General features: G+C 48.7%; 1 protein-coding gene across 1 annotated transcript; it reads right to left on the bottom strand.

Moving 5' to 3' along the window:
- Window positions 1–383: 383 nt before the first annotated feature.
- Stra8 (stimulated by retinoic acid 8) lies at window positions 384–23,718 on the bottom strand. Its single transcript, XM_006236282.5, has 9 exons — window positions 23,486–23,718; window positions 15,759–15,956; window positions 11,421–11,496; window positions 10,900–10,984; window positions 8,477–8,683; window positions 7,405–7,690; window positions 5,187–5,260; window positions 2,953–3,064; window positions 384–635 (listed from the first exon to the last, which is right to left on the bottom strand). Exons 2-9 carry the CDS (start codon window positions 15,948–15,950, stop codon window positions 561–563), a joined length of 1,107 nt encoding a protein of 368 aa, XP_006236344.1. The 5' UTR covers window positions 15,951–15,956; window positions 23,486–23,718; the 3' UTR covers window positions 384–560.
- Window positions 23,719–24,810: the final 1,092 nt, after the last annotated feature.

The raw sequence follows: 24,810 nt of genomic DNA, 5'->3' as shown, positions 1-24,810 counted from the left end.
TTACAACACTGGCTGTCTTTGCAGTGCCCAGTCAGCCGTCTGAAGCAGAAGCAGCAGGCGTACTGGATTCTCTTCTGTGGCCCTGCAGGATAGGATTGAGCTGAGCTCGTTCCTGGGCTCCCACAGCATCTATCTGGGCTTCAGATCTCTGGAGAAGCTACCACAGCAACGTCCTGAGTCCAGGACATGCTGAAAGGACTTGCTATTACACCACCCACAGGGCAGATCCTGCCTGTTGTCTTCTTGAAAGGCTCATGGCCTAGGCCTTGGCTACACGTGGTATTTCACCCTCCTCCCCTGAGCGGGGACATAGTGGATATGTGTCCTGCGGCAGACCTTATATTCAACCAGCCCCCCCAAAAAACATTGCAAGGACACCAAAATATCATTGCTCTTAACACTTTATAGTAACAGAAACTAAGAACATCAAAAAGGCTTTTGGAGACAGCCTTTCTCAATGAGTCTTGAAAGACAAGGGGGTATAACCCTAGCCATTGGCATTTCAAACTTGGACCCGCCCCTCCCCCATTTAATCTTTTTCTTTTCAGCTCCCCTCCGCATTACAGATCTTCATCATCGAAGGTCTCCAGGCACTTCAACAACATCACGTCGTCATCCACAGGAGGATCTGGTTCCTGCAGATCAGTAAACAAGAGGCTGACCCTTAGGACCAACGCATCTCCAGACAAATAAGAAGGTCCCAGCATCCCAGGTGCGCTCAACTCTCCAGCTTTGCCTGCCAGGTAGGGGGTCACCCTTATCTCCATTTAGTTCGATACAAGGTCCTAGGACTTCCAGGAAGGGCAGCCAAGAACTGGCTTCTGCCCTGTGCTTGGAACTTCCATGCACCCACAAGAGGGGAAATCTGAAAGCTTTACCTAAATACCCATCTACAGAATATGGTGACCCATACCATGATGCACCCGCCAATCACATGCCTGGCTTTAAAGAAAGGAATGTGATGGCCCTATATCTGTAGTACAGATATTAGGAGAGTTATGGGCAAGGCACATGCATTATACATAAATATCCACAGACTGCCCTTGAGTAGATGGGCAGGAAACTGGTTCTGGTAATTGTACCTGGGAAAAACTGAGGGAGAGTTAGTAAGCCCAATAAGAGAGAGACTGAGATTTTATTGAGTATCTTTTGGGAAGTTTTGAACTTCATAACATGTAGATGCATTACCTACTATTAAAAAAATTTGGAAGAAGGAGGAGGAGGAGGAAGAAGAGGGAGGAGGAGGAAGAGGAAGGAGGAGGAGGGAGGAGGAAGAAGAGGAGAGAGAGGAGGAAGAGGAAGGAGGAGGAAGAGGAAGGAGGAGGAGGGAGGAGGAAGAGGAGAGAGAGGAGGAAGAGGAAGGAGGAGGAAGAGGAAGGAGGAGGAGGGAGGAGGAAGAGGAGAGAGAGGAGGAAGAGGAAGAGGGAGGAAGAGGAGAAGGAGGAGGAGGAGGAGAAGGAGGAGGAAGTAGAGGAGGAGGAAGAGGAGGAAAAGGAGGAGGAGGAGAAGCAATGTTTAGTAAAGTTGTCTCACTCTTTTCAAAGATGCCAGGCAACTCCTCAGGACTCTATTGTCTCTCCCCTAAACATAATTCCAGGGTTTTTGATCTCCTTCCTTCTCTCTGCCAAGCAGAAAATGACCCCCGCTGTTTGATAGGCTGGCAGATCGGGGTTGTTCTTTAAGGATCCTTATACTGGTCCAGCCATCTACTGAGAGTAGGACCTCCCATGGGTGATACCCAGATGTGAGGTTTGCAACCTTCCACACCCCACAACCTGCTCTGGAGAAGAAGCTGGGCACCATTAGCAGTTAGGCCTGGCATAGAAAGAAGCAGCCCAGCCCTGCTGACCCTTCGTTTCAGACTTCCGGATTGCTGCTGTTTTAAGTCATCGTTCAGAGAATGCAGTGTGGCCGCCCACAGAGCTTCATCCAAACCCTCCCATGAATGCGACAGGGGGCAGCAGAGAGCTGGGGGGTGCCACACGGAAGACAAGGAAAGCTCCCTCTTCACACTAGCCTATCAAATCACAGGGCTTCCTGCTCTGTCACTTATACAAGTCCTGGGTGGCTAACAAGACCCCAAGGTGATGCTCGGAAGGGGCGAAGTTCAAATACTCTGCCTAACACAGACTCTCAACCTCTGTCCTCGGTCTCTGCCGAGTACGGTGAATTTGCTGTTAAAGTCTTGGCAATGTACTAACGTAATCACATCCAACACGAAGAGTGGGGCAGGTGCTACAGGATGAGCACTCCAGGATTCATGGGAAGTGGAAAGTAGACTGTGCAGAGACAGACGCTGTCCCCGAGAGGAACTGAAAGTGGTGTCAGCAGGGAGAAATGCGGAACCAGGAAGAAAGGAGTCAAAGGACACCTCTGCCCGTGGAAATGGTGCCCTCGCTGAAATTGTTTGCCACTATTCTAGTACTATTTTAAACAAACAGCGGTAGCTTGCTAGGTTAATGGAGAAAAACCATGGTGGAGAATCTGAAAGGGCCTGTCCCCTGGTGGTGTCATCCTAGCATCCCCCAACCCCGTGAAAGTTCAGGAATGGAGCCCTAACCAGGATCCTGTGACTTACATCACCACCAGCTACTGAGGAGCTTTCAGAGAGAAGTTAGCCTTCAAAGGCTGACCAGAGATAACACTGAAGACTCACAGAGACCAAAGAGCTCACACAATGTTTATGAGTGCCCGCTAGGAGCCAGTCCTTGGGAATCTGGCTTTGCTACAAAGGGCTCCTGTGCAGCTTTCCTGGAGGAAGTCCCCCTGCCTCTTTCTTCTGTTTTCCCGGTGTCCTCCATTGTACAGAAGGCACTAGACTGAAGCTGAATTACCGTGAAGCAAACCAGAGAGCCTGAAAGCCCTCTGGGGTGGATGGAGTCAGGGTGGGCCAGAGTGCCCTCCCCACTAAAGGTGTTGGAAGAGGTTTTGCTGTTCCCCACTCTATCTTACCTGGTTTAATGGAGTGTTGACACAGCCAAGGCCTTTGAAAAACTCGATGATCTGTATGTAGAGCTGAAATTTCTCCTCTAGATTTTCTGAGTTGCAGCTGGCAAACACAGCGCTGACAGTAGAAGAAAGAGAAACCCTTTAGAATCAAATCGTTCACCCGGGCTTGCTACCACCCATGCCCTGAACACCGGCTCAGTGTGCAAACTTTAAGCACTCAGTTGAATTGTCAAGTAGCCCAGAGCTGTTTCCGGGGAAGTGTGTACCACCTCACTGAGACGCCATATTTGGAAGGCCTGCAAAGTGACTATGGCAAGCCTGTCTCTTGCGTCTCGATGTAGTGGTCTAAGCTGTGACATCCTGGGTGAAGAGATGGGAGCTCCTCTTTCTCTCCGTCTTCTGCAGCGGGGACTGTGGCTTTGGGCCACCTGAGGCAGCCCAGGGTGTCCATACAGTGTGGGTTCAGTCGGGGAGTAGTCCCCACTCAGTGTTCTTCTTGTGGTACTCAGCTTAGAGCAAATGGTAGTTCTATTTGTGGGTGGGCTTCTTCCTCTCTGGCTTTAGAAGCATTCCCGGGCAGTGAGTACCTTGCAGTACAGAGGCTGAGTATCATAAGGCAGACCTGCCCTCACTTCTCCACGGAAGGAGGTTCCAGTTAGCACAGGGATCCTTTTTTACAGAAGGCTGGAAAAGATACTTTAATAGGTTTCTTCTTGCCTTTTCGGTGGAATGAGGAGTTTCTAACACTGTTTCACAAATGCACTCTGACAACTTCTTGACAATGACCTTGTCCTTACAAGCGAAACCCAGTGCAGAAATAGGAATGCAGGGTTCTAGCCTTTTGCTGCAATAGGATCCACCGTACAACGGTGGGAAGAACTCAACAACGCATGGCTTCCTGGCAGTCCCCAAGCGTGGTGAGACCTGCATCTGGGGGGTGGAGTGGCAGAACTAAGGTGGGTGTTCAGGCAGACTGAAGTTCTGCTTGAAGCCACCCAGATCATGGCTTTCAGGACTCCTTGGAGCCCAGGCTGCCACCGAGAGAACCCTTCACTCTGATCATAGGGACCTGGATGTCCTTCTGTCCCATGGCAAAAAAAACAAAAAACAAAAAACAAAAAACAAAAAAAAAAACTTACACGTCAGGCATATCGTCAGCCAAGACCACAGCTTTGCAAACCGCAGCTGCAGGGCCTCAGTTTTGGACTGTCTCACTCTGGGAAAGTCCCCTCAGTACGGATGGAGGCAAGATGCTTCTTGCTTTATAAATCTTTCCAGATCCCAGGACTGGAGAGGTGGCTCAGATCTTAGTCTTCTTCCAGAGGTCCTAAGTTCAATTCCCCACAACCACATGGTGGCTCACAACCATCTGTAATGGGATCTGATGCCCCCTTCTGGCCTGCAAGTATACATGCAGATGGAGCATTCACACATAAAATAAGTAAGTCTTTTAAAACGGCTCTCCAGATCCTGTTCCACATCTTCTCACTGCGGTGCAGCCGCCCATCCTTTCCTCTTCTGCTCCTGTCAGTGCCCCACTTTGTACGGCTGAGAGATCCCTTCAGCTCAAAGCTTATTCCTATGTTGGTGCTGTGTGCCCGCCAGGCTGGCTGCTATTGCCTGACTCGTGGGCCACAGCTCGCTGTTTCCCTGCCCCCCAATTTATATTCTTATAAGTTGTAGTTAACCCCCGGAATCATAGAAAGGTGTGTGTCAGGACTCTTATAAAGATGCCCTACAGAGATCTGTTTACGGAGAAGGTGATAGCTACAGGGAACTGGTCTTTCCCAGGCTTTGTCTCCGCCTTGACCTTGAATGTCCAATCTCCAGAACCTTAAGCAATAAGTGTCTGTTGTTTCTAAGCTGGGTTATGCAGGATGGACCAGTAGTAGGTCTGTGAGTGCCCAGATCAGGCATGAGCAGGACCAAGGCACACTGGGGAAACTAGGCATTAAGAGACATGTTCTTAGAACCTGAGTATGTGCCAGCCCTGGGCCAGGGAGGATGAATTTCCTCCTCTGGGGTTACGTGTGTATCTGTGGGATGCAGAACATACCAGACATGAGGTGCTTACGCACATCCACTCTCACACACAGTCACATTCGCCCTGACATGGTCTCCTACCTATACGCACACTCACACAACTTCACATATGCACACACATACACCACACACTCACCCAGATGTAACCTCAGGCCCACGAACATATGAACACACTTTCCTGTCACCTTCCTTACCTGATGTTAGACAGACGCTGGGCCTCACTCTTGTCCAGGAAGCTCGCCACATCAAAAGCATCTTCAAAGAGGATCTGAAAGAGAGGACAATGTTACCTATGTCAGCGCTAACACTGCAGTCTGCTGCATGTCCAGGGCTACGGGGCCAAGAGCAGCAGACGGGCTCTCTCTTAGCATCCTGTCCAGCACACACGTGAAGTCTAGCACCAAACTCAGGGTCTCTGTTCAGTGATCTTCTCAGGGAGCGACTGAGAGGAAGAGAAAGAGCTGGAGACTGCTACCCCTGGCCCCATAAAAAAGCCAAGCCTCAGCCTGAACCTTTCCCGGTGGAGATATTCAAGCCTACAACACACAACCCCATCTCATCAGGGTGAGGCTGCAGGAGGGTGAGGCTGCAGGTGGGTGAGGCTGCAGGAGGGTGAGGCTGCAGGAGGGTGAGGCTGCAGGAGGGTGAGGCTGCAGGAGGGTGAGGCTGCAGGAGGGTGAGGCTGCAGGAGGGTGAGGCTGCAGGAGGGTGAGGCTGCAGGAGGGCTGGCTTCCAATGCCTGTTCATTCATTGGCAAGGTCAGCAAAGAACTTCTTTCAAACTCTCTTTTATAAAACAAGTCACAACAGCCACGGTCAAACGTCTGTCCATTCCAAAACTCTTTAATATCTTTGACTTGGGCTTCAGGGGTTGGAGAGACAGCTCAGCAGCTAAGAACACATAGGACTCTTGGAAAAGACCCAAGTTCAATTCCTTGAACTGCCTCTAACTCCAGCTCTAGGGGACCTGATGTGCTTTGGCCTCTGTAGGCATCTGCACTCGTGCGCATGTGCACGCGTGCACACACACGCACGCATGCATGCCCGCAGGTGTATACACGCACTTTTATAGTTAAGAATAAAACGGTAAAATCTTTTTAGAGGGTATTAAAAATTCTCCCTCCTTCTTCTCCCCTCCCTTTTAATGTGAAGACAGCAAGAAGGACCTAGCCAGACGTCAGCATAGGAAGTGTGACTTTCTCAGCTCCCTGAACAGTGAGAGAACACATTTTCATGTTGTTATTTCTCAGATTCAGGGTTCTACAGTGGCACACAAAGGGCAAGGTGCCAACAGTGTCTTTGTTACAACAGGATATGTATGTATGTATGTATGTATGTATGTAAGTGAGTTAAACTCAATTACGTTGACAGTATTATTAATGGCTGTCTGCTTCATAAAAGGACTTTGTGAATGTCATGGGAGTTCTGAACCAGGAATGGGTGAGTTAAGAATCACCCAGTAACTCTCCTGCCAGAGATACTCATTGCTGACACACTGACCTATTTCTCTACAATCATTTCCTTCATCGAGTTGTAAGAATTACAGTGATTAATAGTAGGAGAACACACTTGTTGTTTAGATAGCCTTGATCCTGCTTTCTCCTGAATTTGTGTTCCAACAGAATACTGAGTATTCAAACAAAATTGATTTACACTTCAGGCTGAGAGACTTAGCAGAAATACAGGGCACCTAGGTAAATCTGAATTTCAGATTAGAAGTCTTAATACATATTTAGTATAAGAGGGGCTGGAGAGATGACTCAGTGGTTAGGGGCATTTGCTGTTCTACCGGAGGACCCACGTTTAAGTCCCAATACCCACATGCAGCTCGCAACTGCCTGTAACTCCAGTTCCTGGGAATCTGACACCCTCACACAGACATACATGCAGGCAAAATATCAATGCACAGAAAATAAAAATAAGTTATTTTATTTTTTAAAGTGTGACTGGACCTGCTTCCTTTTCCCTGGCACACACACTGGCAGCCACCCTGAAGAAAAAAGAGGGGTTCTCTGCCCCCGATGGGTCTGCAGGGGCTCTTACCCACACCCAGTATAGTTCTCTCCCAGAGGGCAAACATCTGCTCTAGAGTCTTCCTCGATTTCCCCCCCCCCTGGAACACAAGACTTTGAGGTTTGGACACTGCTTTTGGTGTCTCCCGTGACATTCCTGTTGTGACTTTGAAGAGCATCTGGAAAGGGGCCAGAGAAGGGCCTGCGTTCCCATCTTTAGCTCTGCATCTCTTCCCATAGATTTGTGATAGAGAGGCCCTCCCTTCGCTAACCTCATATAATTAGTCCACACAGTGGCAGGCCACTCATTCTCCTCACACATACAAAGCCCTCTCAGGAGTCACCTGCTGAGGGCCATTGGGAAAGTCAAGGCATAGGACCACCCCATGGGGTCTGCTCACCTCTTCCGGGGTGGAGTCCAGTGAGCAGCTGGCTCCTTGGCTGTCCACCCCGCTGTCCTTCATGCTGCCCTCAGCACCGGCCAGCTCTAGACAGGCCTCGGTGAGGTCCGAGAAGGTGCTGTGCTGTTGCTCCCACACCTGCAGGAGCCTGGCCTTTTTCTCCTCAGAGAGAGTCTGCCACAGGTGGGAGATGGCCGCAGAGACAATGGGGAGTGTCACTTCCTGTGCGGAGATGATGCTGTTCATGGTCAGGAGGTCCATGGTCTGCTTGTAAAAGTTGAGGTACCTGGAACAGACATGGTTTGTCCCTCAGACCTCAGCCAGGTCCTTATGATCAGGCCACAGCTGTCACGGCTACCATTCCTTGGTTTATCAACAACATAGCTTTGTCTCTGCCTTCCCCTGGCCCCACGAATGCAGCAGCCATCTTGAGAGCCATGGTGGTGAGAGGTATGCCTCTCTCATGTCTTCAATACAAGGCATGGCTTTTGTACAAGGCATGGCTGCTTTAGCTTGCCTCACTGTGGGAATATTCTGAGACTACAACGTAGCAGGCCTGCTTTAATTTCGGGCATGAAAGACTCTGCTACATATGATGTGAACCTTCTTGTCTCTAGTTCATGCCATGTGGAAGCCAGCAAGGCTGCTAGAGGGTCTTAGGTCCATGGAGGAGGCATTAGAAGTTTGAGCAAGCCAGGAACCATCTTTGTATAAGAGAAGATGTGGCCTGGTACTCAACCTCCGAAAGCAGATTTCTGAGGGGTGTGTGAGATAGAAGGAGGGGTGAGTACTAAAAATCACTGAGAGCAGCACTCTTACCCCAGAGACCCCTAAATAATCCCCCCTTCTAAGTAAAAACCGTATTTGCTATACAAATGTAACTTTAACATTACATTAGCTGGTCTCCATTGGGGTGCTTCCCACATGGAAATCCTGTAGTTTGGTGATTTGGAACCTGGTTTGAACCATGCATGCTTGGAGGGTGCCATACAGGCCAGCTGGAGTGTCTGTCCCCTTGCCCATAGAATCAATCCCCCTGCGTGAGTAAAGCATCCCACCCAGTTGTTCACACCGTTCAAATTCCATGAGGTCCGGCAACAGAGTGGGAGAGGAGTGGGACAGATCGACTTTTTTCTCCTCTTCCTCCTCTTCCTCCTCTTCCTGGTACTCCTCTACCTCTCTCTCTTCATCATTTCCTCCTTCTTCAGCATCCGGCCCAACAGCCTCAGGGGGCAGCCATGCAGGGGGGCTGTTCTGAGGAAAACTGTTTAGAAACACACTGGGGGAGAACACGGAATCGAGAGAGTGCTAGGCAAATCTCGCCAGTGAGTGCACACACCAAACTCATAATACATCTCTGCTAGCTATATACTCCAAATATGTGGATAATAACCAAGTGGCCCTTATGAATACAAGATTGCTAGCCCATCGTTTGAAAGTCAGTCATTTTACAGGCTATAGAAGAAAAACATATGCTTATCTCATTTGATTCCTCTGTGAACAAGAAAATGATAAAGTCTTTATGGAGGGAGACTGGAGGCAGTTTCTTTCTTCTTGAGACATTTTTTAATGTCTTCACAGGATGTAACTTGATTTCTAACAAAAATTTCCACTAGGCTACAACATAGTTAATTTTTAATATATTTTAAATTTAATTAATATTAAATATTAATGTAATATTTAATGCATTTAATAATATATTTAATAATATTTCACACAGGCTATACTACATATTTGTTGTTTAAAAGTTTGGAAAGCAGGACTGGAGAGATGGATCTGTGTTTAAGAGCACTGGCTGCTCTTCCGAGAGGACCTAAGTTCAATTCTCAGCACCTACATAGCTGTTTGTAAGCATCTATAACTCCAGTCCTGGAGACCCAGCATTCAGTCTCCAAGTACACTGTGGGCACATGGTACATAGACATACATATAGGCAAAACACCCATCCATATAAAATAAAAATAAAACAACATTTTAAGGCATTTAACTGAAGAACTGAAATAAAATTCTGGAAATCAGAGGGGAAACGTACAGAGAAGAAAATGAAAGTTCTAAGTGCCCACACCAAAAATCCCTGGACAACACCATGACACCATAGGTTTTAGTGGGCTAAAACGGCAGATCGTTTGTGGCCCTCTCTGGGGTGGGAGAGATGTGGCTTGCACTCTGGGTCTCATTAGAGGCCAACCTGGACCTATATCATGTCATTGGAGTGGACATGCCATGGGGCCAATGGAGAGAACAAGGGCCTGACAGTTGTCCCCTCAAGTACAAAATGTAGTCCGGGACCTGCAGGCTCCATGCATGAGAAAGGGGCCAGCCTTATGTCAACTTTTAACAGCAATGCAGAGCAGAGAACACGCTTACACACCACGCATGCAAAGCACTGGCAGTGAGAAAGTTAAATGTATTCCTGACTTCACATATGGTTTACACGTGAAGTTCCTCTCCCTCTTCCCCCTAGAAGTCTCATGTGTGAGGGCTTCATGTCTGTTGGTGATACTATTTTGGGAGATCCTGGACACATAAGGATGTAAGTCCTAGCTAGAGGAAGTAGGTTACTGGGGTGGGACATTGGGGGTATCTTGTTCCCGACCCCTTCTTATCCCTCTCTTTGCTTCCTGTCTTCTGCGAGCTGAATGGCCCTCCTCTTCCACACATTCCTGCTGCCAGGATATCTGCTCAGGCTCACGGGGCTAAGCAACCATGGACTGAACTCTCTGCAACTGTAAGCAAAACCAGTGCTTCCTCCTTTGTGTGATCATCTCAGTGTCAGGGTCACAGTGGTGAGGAAAGTGACTGACAGTGGAGCAAACATAGGAGAAGGACATTTCCCAAACCAGCCTCTCTGTTCAAGTTTGACTAGGATGTCTGTATAGTCTTCCACATCTGTCTTATACACACACACACACACACACACACACACACACACACACACACACATATACACACACCACATATGTATACATCACACACATATGCACATATACATATGTTTACATTTGTATGCATACATAACACACATGTACACACATATGCATATATACATACACACACATATATACAAACATAACACACATACATATGCATATATACATATACATATATAGACATATATCTGTATACATATAACACACACATACACACACACGCACGCACGCACACACCAAGACATGGGTAAATTCTATGATCTCCCGTCTCTAAAGTAGTTTGAATAATGCAAACAATCAGATTGGGGGTAGATATCCATCAGAGCTAGCATGAATTTTCAGAGAGGTGAGATGATACACGGTTTCATGCTTTTCTGAATTCTGTAATACGCATGAGTCACTTAGGAAGAATATCCAAGCCATGTTATCGGGATGAAGGAAGGATAAAGCTGTAGGGAATGGGACAGCTGCTAAGTGGGTGAGAGAACCCTCATGGCCTTGCTCACTGGAGTCTGCTGTCACGCAGCACTGAAGGCTCCCAGTTCCGGTACCTGCCAGGTCTCACCTTTCATTCTCAGAGTACATTCTGGCATATTCTTCCTTGACCTCCTCTAAGGTGTTGGGATTTCCGTCTTGCAGGTTGAAGAATCCTATCAGGGACACGAGGGCAAGAGTCATAATGAGAAAAGTCAGACCTTTGAGTCTCTCCTGCTGGTCTAGTTCAGGGACCCTGGGAGGAGGGGGGAGGCACAGAAAACCCAGACCCGCCTAGCTTTAGAGAGTGCAGAGCCATTTCCCGCTTCTCCTCAAAGGCATGAGGGGAGAGTCAGGTCAAGTACTAGTCTACTCCTTTTCTGGTTCCTAAAGCTGAGGTCAGATGCCTTTAGCCATGTCCCATTAGGGAAACCATCGAACCCACACAGTCTGGGGACCCTTGCCCATGCTGCCAGGGTGCAGATTTCCTGGGATGGGGTCCAGTTATGGCCCAAGCACAGTGCTTGACACACCACACCATAGGTTCTTAACCCATATCTCTGCCTGCAATGGAAAGTCTGAGGCAGCCTTCTCTAGGGAGGGGTCTCTTGCCTTTGAGCTTCAGCAAATTATCCAAGCTTCCTTCCAGTTCCTGAATATGAGACTTCGCCTTATTCAGTACCTGCCACTGAGGACACAGACAGACGTTGAAAACACAGCCCTTCACTGCTGAAACGATTTTCCTTACGGGCCCAGGAAACCCCTTGTCACTCAGAGGCCATACTCCCCCCATGCAAGTCCCATCCTTGTCCTGGTCTGTGGAATGGATAGGAAGTTTGACCCAGTGCACAGAAGGTGTGGAGACAGGTTTGCATTCTATAAATGGGTGCTCACTGGAATCCCAAGGTGTTTGGGAATGAGATGTGTTGAGAAAACGACCACAGTGGTTGCAGAGTCACAGATAGGCTGCTTGCAGGTGGGACACTGTGACAAGGGGGCTTGGTGGACGGAATGTCAAGCTCAGGCCTGCACAAAGGCCCTCTAGACTTCTGCTCAAGTGGTGACCATGTGCAACTCAGTATCTTTTACTCCAAATGTTTCCTTGCTGAATTCATAGACCCCGTGTAGCTAGGTGTGTTAGCCTAGGCCTATAATCCCAGAACTTGGTAGGTAGAGGCAGAAGGTGTCAGGAGGCCAATGCCAGGTGCATATTGAGTTCAAAGTCAACCCAGGATGCATGAGACCCTGTTTTAAACAAAAAAAAAAAAAGAAAATAATTATAATTTTTACATGGTCTAAACATACCTAAAAATAGCAAATGCTCTGTGGATTTGAATTCAGAATTTTTCCCTTCCTTCCTGCCCTTTTTCCTATATACCTCACTGTCCTTCACTCGGAATGCAGGGGCTAGGGACCTCGGCTGTTCTTAGGACGGCAAGACAACGCTCTGGCTACTCTGCTCTGAATGTTTGTGTTCTTCCTGTTACCGAACCCTCATTTGAAGACATTCAAAGGTTGGGGGTCTTTGAGGACGCAATTGTCCTGAGAGCAGACTCTGAATGCATGGGGCTAATACCCTAAGAAAAGAGGCCCGAGGGAGCTTGTTCACGCTTCCCTGGGAGGACATGGCTACATGAAACAGATATGCTAGCCCTCACCAGACACAAAACCTGCTGGCACCTCGAACTTAGACAGTCTAGCCTCCAGAGCTGGGAGTAATGCATTTCTGCAGCTTATGGATGTCCCAGAGTAGGGCGTTTTGTTATAGCAGCCGATATCTGTGGGGCTGGCATTGTGGCCCAGAGCCAATGTCCCGCTTTGGCTCAGCAGGACCTCTCAGCTCTTCCCCTACACTCTTTCCCTCTCTTTGAAGCCAGGTCTCTCGCTCTCTCTCACAAGTTGCCCAGGGTAAACTCGAACACCCTGTGTATCCAAGAACGACCTTGAGCCTCTGATGCTTGCAGAGTGCTGCCATGACAGGTGTGTACCAGCCCAGGTTTTTACAGTGCTGGAGATGGATCCCAGGACTCCGGGCATGCCAGGTTGGCACCCTACCACCTAAGATACACCCTCCCCCATGTGCCTTCTTATATTCCTACTGCATCGGGGAAGCCAGAGACATCAACATCGATATTTTTTCCTAGAATAATGTTTTCAAATAGTATTTTACTGTATAATGACCCTGTAGAGGCAATAGGACAGCCATCAGGGGTCACTTCCACCATGTGGGCTCTGGGGATTGAACTTAGGTCATCAGGCTTGACCTAAGGCTTGACCAGCACCTTCTCCTACTGGGCGTTTTCTCCTGCCCTTTCGAGTGCTTGTAGTAGGCTCACTTTCTTGGGATTTTTGTTCTGATTGAATTACCCACCCCACCCCCCCAAAACCACAACACCAAAAGGCAAAAGATATGTTGTGGTCTCTGTGGCATCTGTGACAGTGAGGTATTTATTTATTTATTTATTTATTTATTTATTTATTTATTTATTTTGGGGTAAGGTAACTATATTAAAATAGAGCCCTTGGGCTGGCCCCCAATTCAATAGAATTGATGCCCTTATGAGAAGGAGAAATGTGGACAGACACAGAATAGACCCAAGGCAGAAGAGGATGTGAGGGCAGTGAGACATGAATGTGTGGCTGGAGCGCTGCCCCTCCAGACAGCAGGGCTGGGTGGAAGATACCAGAAGCTAGCAGAGACATAAAAGGTTCTCCTCTGAAGCTGTTCAGAGGCTCCGGACCCTGACCTTGTCAATAAACTGCTGTTGTCTTAGGTCCGCCTACCCATGCTTGCTGTTGTGTTATGGCAGCCGTGGAGAGCCAAGAAAACCTTGCCACTGACCAGCCTCATAGAGCAACTTTTCCCATGCAGAATCCCAGACTGTCCCTCCAATAACCAAGAAAGAGAGAAAACAGCAGGCAGCTGGGTCCCCAGCACTGGTGGCTGTAAAATGGGAAGGGTAGGAAACAGAGGTGCAGGCAACGAATAGCACAGTATACTGGGAAACACCACGGGGACGTCCATGTTTGACTTTTCCTGTGAGTCATGACCTGTGAGGAAGCCATGAGTATTCCCTGGTTTCCCTGATCTGGCAACTGAAGGAAGCTAGAAGTAACTGGCCTCCCATTTACTGAGACTAGCCAAGAGCCATGCTCTCACCTACTAAAGCGTGAAGTCAAAATTTGGGGAAGAGGACGGACATGCGGGAGGGTGCATATGGCTTCCCTCCAGATTTAGCTGCGCTCCCCACAGCAAGGCCATGCGTGCCTGCTTTCTGTTTGGCTGTCCTGCTAGTGTGTACACACTTCTCCATTGGTCACTGACAGGGACTTTAGGTTTTATGCCCCTCAGAAGCACAAGCTAGTGCCTCTTTATTCAGTGGATGGGGAACATGGCTATGCCTTGGGGAGAGTTCTGCTTCCTAGCAGAGACCCCATTCTTTCACCCTGAGTTGCTAAACGTGCCTTTCCTTCACCACTCACCAGCCCCCCCCCCATTTTCCAAGGGCAGGTGGAGGGGGGTCTGTGGGGGATTCCTGCACTGACAACCCGTACAGGTAGACCCAGTGGTCAGGAGCTGCCTTTTAAATTTTCCACAGAGGCCTGGGCCTGCTCCGGAGCTCTTCTGTGGTGTCCTCCTACCCCAGCAAAAACTGGAATTCCTCTGGGAATTCTAGTAACAGAAAAATTAAAAGGTTATGATTGTTGCCTTGCTGAAGGCGTCATCCTGGGAAGGAGCCAACCGGCTGGGAATGGGTTCAGGGGTACAAAAGAGTTCAGACAGGGAGATGCAGTGGGAACCTTTTTTGGCCTTGTCTTCTACCAGAATGCAAGTGTCTCCCCTCCCCCCTCCTCTCTACCTCCCCCTCCCCACTCCAGCCTCTGTTAAGACATGAGGCTGCCTGTAATGTTCTCACCGATACCAACCTGATTTCTCCTACCAACACCCCACTTACCTGGCCTTTCTCCAGTCTCTGGACAATAATTAATTAGTGTATTGTTAATTAGCAGCTAAAAAAGATAACCAAGAAGAAAAGGAGCTGGGTGGTATACACCTGTCATCTGATGGACCAGCCCAACCCCATCCTAAGAATGGAAGCCATTTTGTTATAAGGTCAAAACAAGTTCACTTCTGTTTTCTGTAAAATTCAATTTGACTGTGCTTTAACCCTCTTTCTGAAATCTGACGTGTTCCCTGCCCGGTGAAGTTGGACTCCCCCCATGATTATACTCTGATAAGACGTTCTGCCAAATAATTTAAAAATGTCTGCCAAGTTCCTATGTAGCCAAAATTCTTCTGGAAATCTCCCAACCCTTGACTATATAAACCCTACCCTCCCTTTCCTGTGCGCGATGCTATATTTCCAAACTCCACTTTGGAGTACATAGTCCTAACTGATTGAAAGTAAAGCTTAATCTTACTAAAGAATTCAGGTCTTTATTCTCATTCGGTGGGATTACTATGGAGAGGCAAAGGCAGGAGAGTGTGATTTCAAGGATGGTCTATTCTCTGGAAAGTTCTAGGCCAGCCTGGGCTACGTGGAGACTGCCTTAAACATCAGCATGAATAAAAATCAAAAAAGGGTAGTTAGAGATAAATGTGTGCCTGGAGGGACAGATACACTGAACCTGCACACGAGTGCCAGTGTGTGTGCATGTGTGTGTGCGTGTGTGCGCGTGTGCGTACGTGCGTGCATGCGTGTGTGTAGATATACAGGGTCCTGGAGCGTCTATTGGGGAATGCCTGTTGCCCACCAAGTAACCACATGGTCTCCCTCCAACCCATAATTTCCCTTCTCAGGTCAGGCTGCTTGGCTGCTCGTTAGAGAAGCCTGCCTTTGACAGTTTGCCTATGGGCAGCAGCAGGGCTGGCAGCTCTTGGCCAGTCCTTACCTCACTCTACAGTCCCACCATGTGGAGAAATGTTTCAACATCCCCGAGGCCCTGTACCTTTGAGGCTGTGAGATCAGACTGGGAGTAAACTGTCTTCCTTAGGTTGTTGAAGAGCCCTACCAGGGTGGCTCGATGGCGGGCCTGGGACAGGCGTCTGCGGGCCACCCGGGGCTCAAGCTGCTGCAGCTGTGGCACTGGCTGGGGTGCCCCATCATCTCTGGGTTGGTTGCCTTCTCCAGGGGTGGCCATTATAATCTACAACATAATATACCCCCTTTAGCCTTGCGTAAATAGGGGTGACATTGAGGAAGGCAGGGAGAGAAGACAGGAAGGACGCAGCTCACAAGGCAGTGACTATAAGGAACAAGACCCACGATAAAGCCCAGGTGACCCCAAATCTCCTATGGAAACTTAGCTTCTAAAATTACAAGGCATGTACGGTGGACTTTCCGTTGAGGGGCACTGGAGCTTACCCCAGCACGATTCCAGCACATTATAGGACCTCCCTAGACATTCATTTCTACAGCCAAGGCTGCACCTGGACCTTGAGAGCCTGTCCTTCCTCGTCTGTTTAAAGCTGAACAGGCTTGGGCTCCACCCTGTGTGATCTTTCTAACCTTAAGAATGGCCCTTCTTGGCTCAGTGGTTAAGAGCACCGACTGCTCTTCCAGAGGTCCTGAGTTCAAATTCCAGCAACTGTAGGGTGGCTCAAACCATCTGTAATGGGATCTGCTACCCTCTTCTGGTGTGTCTGAAGAGAGTGACAGTTTGCTTACAAACATGAAATGAATAAATTTTCAAAAAAATGGCCCTTCTTTTGCTATAGGAAGTGGTTACAAAATAAATAAATTTTTAAAAAATGGCCCTTCTTTTGCCATAGGGAGTGGTTACAAATGGTATCAAGATGCCCACTGTGGATCTGTGGACTTTTCCGTGCATATATTATACCTCAGAAGGAAAGAAGAGCCACGGATATGCTACTGCCTATGAAAGCAAGCAGACATGTGATACTTCAGAGGGGAGCAGGCATGGCTTTGCCCTGCCTGAGCATCCCCACAGGCTACCTGGCTTTGTGGTCTTGATCTCCTTCCATCACCCTTAGATTCCCCCAGGTCAGGAGCTCAGTAGGAAGCTAGAAGAGGGACCTCTCACTCTGCCTGAGGAGGAGGTTGGAGCCTGGCAGATGACGAAGGACGGCTGCGTGATTTTCAGTGGCCTCCTACAGGCTGCCCACTAGTTATCACCAGCAATGATCTTCTGCAGCTTTCCAAAGATAGTCTCTCCTAATTATTATCGACCTGGAAGTTCCGTTGCCCCTGACAGGGGCCTAGGTCTATATTTTTCTGACCAAACTTTTAGGGGTCTGGTTTAGAACTCCCTATGTAGATCAAGCTGGTCTCAAAACTCACAGAAACCATCCATCCCTCTTATTGGGTGCTGGAACTGAAGGCATATACCATATGAAGCCAGGCTGAACGATTTTTATTTAGCATTATTAATTTGTGGGGGGGGGTATGCATGTGTGACGGTCAGGGACAACTATATAGAGGGGATTCTCTTCTTTCTCCTTTTTGTGATCCCAGGACAGAGCTCAGGTTATAAAGCTTGCATGCCGAGTGCATCTTGCTCTCTGAGCCTCCCAGACTCAGACCCCTTCCCCACACACTCCCCCACCCCTCACCCCTCACCCCCGGACTGAACAGTAATGTACTCAGATCCATGTCAGTAGCATCTGTGATCATATGGAGAGGCCTCATCCTGGAAGAAAATACCACCGAAATCCCCTTGGAATGGGAAAAGGGAAGGCAGGACTAAAGTTAGTGCTGTGCTAGGAATGGGTGACCTGGCATACAATGGAAGGGGGCATAGTATACCATAAAATTAAGATCAGTATGTGAATGTGCATGTATAAGACAAGTTCTTACTATGTAGCCTAAGACAGCCTTGAACTCAAGATCTTCTTGCCAAACCCTCCTGGACGCTGGCATTACAAGAGTGTGTCTGTGCCTACCAACTAAGAAGTGAAGTTTAAAAAAAAAAACAAAAAACAAAACAAAACTGTTTTAGGGGCTGGAGAGTTGGCTCAGTGGTCAAGAGTGCATGCTGCTCTTGCAAAGGACCCAAGTTCAAGTCCCAGCATTCTCATTAAGCAGCTTATAACCTCCTCTAACTCCAGCTCCAAGGGCATCCAGAACTCTTGCTTCCAGGTGCACTTACTGCCTCCCACCTCTCCAAACGCATATATGCATAACTAAACCTTTAAAAAATTCTAGCTAGGGGTTAGCTTGACAATAGAGCATTTCCTGGCTGTGCCTAAATGTCACAACAGAAAAACCCTAAAACCCTTTCTTTAAAAGCCCTCACAGATTGAGGTGTATGAAGAAATCTGCCCTCAGCAGCCTAAGGAGTAGGCAGTCCGCAGAAAGTCTGTATAACCTGGACCCCAACACTAGGAAGAGCAAAACAGCTTGCAATACTCTTAAAAACTCCAGAATTTTCTAAAGATCACCTCTCGCTCCCCACCCCAGGCCAATGATTCTGCTGAGTCGCCCAGGCTGACCCAGTGTTCTCCTGTCTCAGCTTCCAGAGTGCTGGGATTTCAGACATACACACTCATCCCTTGCTTGGTTCTTTAAGAGGAGAAATGTTCCCTTTCTGCCCACTGACCTTCATGTTGCAGCCTACTGTCATTTTTGTCATCTAGAACATAGCCCATATCTGTCCTCAGCCCTGGTTTCTACCCGTTTAGAGCTAGCTTTTTCTGTGTTTCACTTTGCCTCAGCTGGCCCCAAATTAAGAGATCCACCCGCTTCCGTTGGGATTAAAGGCGTGTGCCACCGCCGCCTTCCTTGAGCTGGCTTACTTTCCCAGGCCCACATTAATTCATTCAAGATGCTCGACACACTGGCTTTCCTTAATCTCATTTTCCCAGTGGGTCCACGAAACCCTCGGTGAGACTCAATTTCACAGGCTTTGGTGGCGTCCTCCCAAAATGCAGCGCCCGCAGGTAGATGTGGTTCCCTCCCATCCCCCTTTCTGCATTGCTTTTTCCAGACTGAAGCAAAGAATCCCATTGACTGGGCGGCTAAGACAAAGACCCCCCGCCCCCCGGGGTTAAAAGGAAGGCAGCAATGAGTGGTGAAGGCAAGGGCAATGAGGGTTAAGAGGAAAACACAGAACGGGAGAAGAAGCAGCATTTTAGTTTTCTCTAACCATACAGAACTCTTTATATTCACTAGTTCAGTTCTTAGCAGGATTCATAGTGGGAGGTGACCAATTAGAGATGTCTTAAAGAGCCATGGGAACCAATACCGACCGTTTGCTGCCTGAGAACAGTAGAGAGATGATTGGGGGGGGGGGGGCAGCAAAGCCCCAAGCTTACTCGGGAATCCGTATGGCCAGAGGACTGAAATGTACACACTGAGGTGACCCAGGAGATAGGGAACTCAGGATGGAGATACTGGTTTGAAGGAAAATACTGATTTCGTTGTCATGGTGGCGGTGTTTTAGAGGTTGCCTCAAGATCGTAGCTCAGGCTATCCTCAAACTCAGGATTCTCCCTTTTTTGGCCTCCCAGGTAGTAGAATTAGAGATTTGTGTTACTAAGCCTAACTGAAAATACTTTTCAGGGGTTGTGGATTAGCTCAGTGGTAGAGCGCTTGCCTAGTAAGCACAAGGCCCTGGGTTCAGTCCCCAGCTCCGGAAAAAAGAAAAGAAGAAAAAAAAAAAAGAAAAGAAAATACTTTTCTCTGAGAGAGAATCGTGGCTCACATCTGCAATCCCAGTGCTTGGTAGGCAGAGGCAGAAAGATTGCCAAGAATTCTGGGCCGGTCTGGACTGAGAAGTGAGATTCTGTCTCAGAAATTCCCAGACTGGGGTTGGCTACACAGATCAGCTAGAGATTGCTTGTCCAGCACGCACAGAGTGCTGGCTTCCGTCCAAACACCTCTGAAACAGAAAAACAGGTAGGCGGCCCTTGAGAAGCAGAACATCAAAGGTTCAAGACCGGCTTTACCTACACAGCAAACTCAAGACTGCGGTGACATGAGGCCACCTCAAACAAGCACAAGAACAGCCTCTCCGAAACACAAACTAAAAGCCAAAACCAACCAACCAACCAACCAACCAACCAACCAACCAACCAACCAACCAACCAAACACAAAAGCAGACACAGCAACCACCAACCAAAAACAAAACAAAACAAAAACAAAAACCCAAACCACAACTAAAACCAATCACCCCAAAAACAATAGAAAAGGGCAAAACAAAACCAAGTAACAACAAAACCCCCCAAAAAGAAAAGAAAAAGACAAAAAACCCAAGCAAACAAAAGAAAGCAAAAACAACACCAACCCATTATTTTGTATGATAACCTAAAAAAAAAAAAAAATTGAAAATGAATTACAGGCAGTGTGAGTCACCTAGTATATCAAGACTTTACCTAAAATAAAAGATAGAAAAAGGAAAGAAAAGAGAAATCTGGGTAGTGTGTCAGAGATGATAGACCACGTGGGTGTGCTATGTGGGGAGCAGTGGGCCAGCTTCTGGGTGAGTTTAAGGCCGGAGTCACAATGCTAGCTTGTTCAGTCAGCCTTGGAAAGGGCCAGGGAGCTCCCTAGACCTTGATTTCTCCACCCGTAACCAGGAGGTAAAAAGTCCCTCACTACACTGCAAGCTAAATGCTCTCACTTTACTTGCTTATAGTCGGGGATCTGTGATTCTTTTGAGCAAGACCAAGTGACACAAGCCACCAACCGGGCGTGGGGTGGAGTGGTAGGGGTGAGGGGGTGGGGTGGGGGATGAGAGTGGGGTGGGTACAAGCCACCACATCTTAAGGAATTCTGGGGAGGTCCAATGACAATGTTCCTCTGTTCAAAGCCCATCCTCCCTGTAGGAAACTGGCACCAAAAACACCAAGGCCCTTCAGGAAGGCCTAGGTGCTGAGATTATTTTTTTCCCCTTCAAAAACTTATAAACCACTATGGTGGACGTGCCAAGCAGTTTTTCCTTAGAATAAAGCAAGATCACAGCTTCACTGTACATTCTTCTAAAGTGGCATTTTGTGACAATGCAAACTGCCATGGGTCACATTTTTATAAACCTCTCATCTATAAATCAAAGCACAGGTTTTCTTTCTCCTCCCCCTTGCCCCCTTTCCTATTTCTGTCTCATTATGTAGCCCTAGCTAGCCTTGAACACATGATCCTCCTACCTCGGCCTCCTCAGTGCTGGGGTGACTAATGTTACCACTATGCCAAAGTCTAAAACAGCCTCTCCCCTCCCCCGCCACACACACACCTTTTTTGAGACTTGGTTTTACTATGCAACTCTGATTGTCCTGGAACTCATTCTGTAGACCACGATGGCCTCAAACTCACAGAGACCCGCCTGTCTCTGCCTTAGTGCTGGGATTAAAGGTGTGTCCATCACTGCCCAACCAAAACCACATTTTTATAGACGAAAGTTTTCTATACAAACTCCACTTAATACCAACTCCTGACTAACATTTTGTAAAGTTCCCCAAAGCCAGATGTGCTGACACACACCTATCTCAGTCAGACAAGCAAAGCTAATGGAACTAAATTAGCTAATTTTTTATTTCCCTAGATTAAATAAAAATAAGTGGTCTTACTTTTTCTAGGTTTCAGAAAACTTTCTTTTTTTTTTTTTTTAAGTTTAAAGGATCTCTAAGAAGGTGTGTGAGCCTTCTTGTTAGCAAATGGTAGGCAGAATGGTGCAATAGGCTGCATAATGTATTTGGGTTTCCTTTGATTCCTTAGCCTATTTGATGATGTAAAAAAAATCCAGTATCACTATCAAATATGAAGGAGTTGTGGGTGATACACATACACATGGCTCTAGGAATCGCTGTATTCTCTCTCTTTGAGTCATGGGTAACCCACACACTTTCTAGGAGTCATGGATGAAACACGCAGATCCTCTAGGAGTCGCTGGTGACCCTCCGTCCCACATTCTAGGAGTTGCAGGTGACCCACACAGGCTTTAGGAGTCGTGGGTAATCCAGACACATCCCGTAAGAGTAACCGGTGACCCATACACGATCTAGCAGTCTCGTGTGACACACACGTGCTCTAAGAGTCGCAGGTGACCCCTCCCCCCGCCCCCTTCTAGGAGTCATAAATGACCCACAAGCACATCCTCTAGGAGTCGCGGGTGACCCGTGCACATCCTCTAGGAGTCGCTGGTCACACACACACACACACACACACACACACACACACACCCTCTAGGAGTTGCAAGTGACCCACACACGCTCTAGGAGTTGTGGCTGACCCCCACACACATCCTCTAGGAGTCGCTGGTGACACACAGATCCCCTAGGAGTTACCGGTAACCTGCACATCCTCTAGGAGTCGCAGGTGATCCCCACACATCCTCTAGGAGGCGCTGGTGACCCACAGGTCCCCTCTAGGAGTCGCAGGTGATCCCCACACATCCTCTAGGAGGCGCTGGTGACCCACAGGTCCCCTCTAGGAGTTGCAGGTGATCCGCACACATCCTCTAGGAGGCGCTGGTGACCCATAGATCCCCTCTAGGAGTTGCAGGTGATCCGCACACATCCTCTAGGAGGCGCTGGTGACCCACAGGTCCCCTCTAGGAGTTGCAGGTGATCCCCACACATCCTCTAGGAGGCGCTGGTGACCCACAGGTCCCCTCTAGGAGTTGCAGGTGATCCGCACACATCCTCTAGGAGGCGCTGGTGACCCACAGGTCCCCTCTAGGAGTTGCAGGTGATCCGCACACATCCTCTAGGAGGCGCTGGTGACCCACAGGTCCCCTCTAGGAGTTGCAGGTGATCCGCACACATCCTCTAGGAGGCGCTGGTGACCCACAGGTCCCCTCTAGGAGTTGCAGGTGATCCGCACACATCCTCTAGGAGGCGCTGGTGACCCACAGGTCCCCTCTAGGAGTTGCAGGTGATCCGCACACATCCTCTAGGAGGCGCTGGTGACCCACAGGTCCCCTCTAGGAGTTGCAGGTGATCCGCACACATCCTCTAGGAGGCGCTGGTGACCCATAGATCCTTTAGGAGTCGCGGGTGATCTCCACACATCCTCTAGGAGGCGCTGGTGACCCACAGATCCTCTAGGAGTCTCGGGTGATCTCCACACATCCTCTAGGAGTCGCTGGTGACTGCCGCCCACACGCACGCATCCTCTTGGAGTTGTGGTGACTCACACAACCTCTTGGAGTCGCAGGTGATCCACACACGCTCTAGGAGTCATAAGTGACCCACACACACATACATCCTCTAGGAGTCTCAGGTGACCCCCCCACATCCTTTAAGAGTCACAGGTGACCCCCCACATTCTCTGGGAATCATGGGTGACCCCACACACACACACACGCGCACACTTTGTGGCAGTCGCAGGTGACTTGCACACTCTCTAGGAGTCCTGGGTGATCCCCATGCATGCTCGCGGAGTCGCGGGTAATTCTCACACATGCTCAAGGAGTCGCAGGTGACCCTTACACAAGCTCTAAGAGTCACGGGTGACCCCCTCACACGCACGCTCTAGGAATCGCGGCTGACCCACACACTCTCTAGGAGTCACGGGTGACCCTCCCCACTCGCTCTAGGAATTGCGGGTGACCCACACACATGCTCTAGGAGTCACGGTGACACGCACGCTTAAGGAGTCGCGGGTGACACACACACACACCCGCGAACAAATTAGTCACTGACACGGCTACTATTCATTAAATTAGTTCATGCATTCACGAGCACCCACTCGGACTCTGAGAACACAAGAGTACTTACCCTTAAGGCCACTACGGTGAACCATGCACCTTCGACTCTTGTGGAACACGCAGGAAGTTGCTCGAAGCTCTGACGAGTCAGTCACTCACGACTGCCCGTCGCAGAGTAAGAAGAGAGGCTCTTGCCTCAGGTAGATATGTGACCTGGTACCCCAGGCTGGGGACCAATCACAGCCCTGTCACTACCCCCATGACCAATGGAGATACGTGGTGGTGCGCCAATGGGAGCGTGGGCATTGGTGGAAACATTGTAACAATTTGCCACAGGTTGGAAGAAGCGAGATGACCTTCTCACCCCATCCAGGCGGCTAACGCCAGTTCTTACACCCCTCAACTAGGGCAACGCCACCATAACTTTCTCTTGAGCGACAGAGGAGTCATCTTCAAGGTCCCGGTAGCAGTCCCCTATTTCAAAGAAAAGAAAGAGAAAAATAAAGATATGAGAGGGAATAGGTACAAAATAGGAGAGAGGAATGGAGGAACCCGAGAAAGCAGAGAAGAGAACCTTAAAGGCAGAATTAAAAGGCAGAGAAGAAAGAGGACAGAGGGTGTGTTTAGTTGTTGGTGCAGTAGGCAACAAGTTTCCTCCAGGTTGAGGGGACCACAACTCATTTTCCCACCTCAAACCAGATGTACTGTTATCAGTAAGCCTCTTTTCCCACCTTGTATCCTGAGATGTCCATTAATGGTCCTCACACCACCACATCAATTTGGCACACTAGGAGTGCCACCACATCAAACTGGCACGCTAGGAGTGCCACCACATACTTGTAGAGCAAAAAAGGCAAGCAAAAGCCCCTTGGAAGGTGAGAGGCTCAGCTTGTGAATAGGAGGGAGGGCGCCTCCTGCAGTCTGACCTGAGGTGAGCTGCTTCACCTTCTCCCTCCCCTACGCAGAGGTTAAACGGAGGTCACTTGAAGTAGCAGGTGCAGCCAGGGCACCAGAAGTTGGATTCCAATCGGGAATCTACCTCACAGTGACTGTGACTGGCTATAAAGGAGCCCCTATCTAAAGTATGCAACAGGGTACCTTAAATTCGACCCTAGAAGAGTCATGGTGTCATCTTTCAAGAGGTTTTGGTAGGTTGTGTATTTTATCAACAAAATAAAAACTGTCCAGTGGGAATGGTGGGGCACAGCTGTAGTCGCAGCAATCTGGTAGTCCAGAAAGGAAAAGAAGCTGAAGTTGGCGGCTAACCTGAACTTGGGAGGGAGGCTCTTGCTTCTGGCAGAAAACAGGTCTGGTACTTAAGGTGGGGACCAATGGAGACCCTGTTACCAGCTCCCTTCCAAACTGGCAGGGATGTGGCAGGCCAAAGGAGCTGGA

Source organism: Rattus norvegicus, chromosome 4 (genome assembly GCF_036323735.1).
Source record: "Rattus norvegicus strain BN/NHsdMcwi chromosome 4, GRCr8, whole genome shotgun sequence".
NCBI classification, from domain to species: Eukaryota; Metazoa; Chordata; class Mammalia; order Rodentia; family Muridae; genus Rattus; species Rattus norvegicus.
Note: the sequence above shows the minus strand (reverse complement) of the source record. Positions and strands in the feature narration are given on the sequence as shown.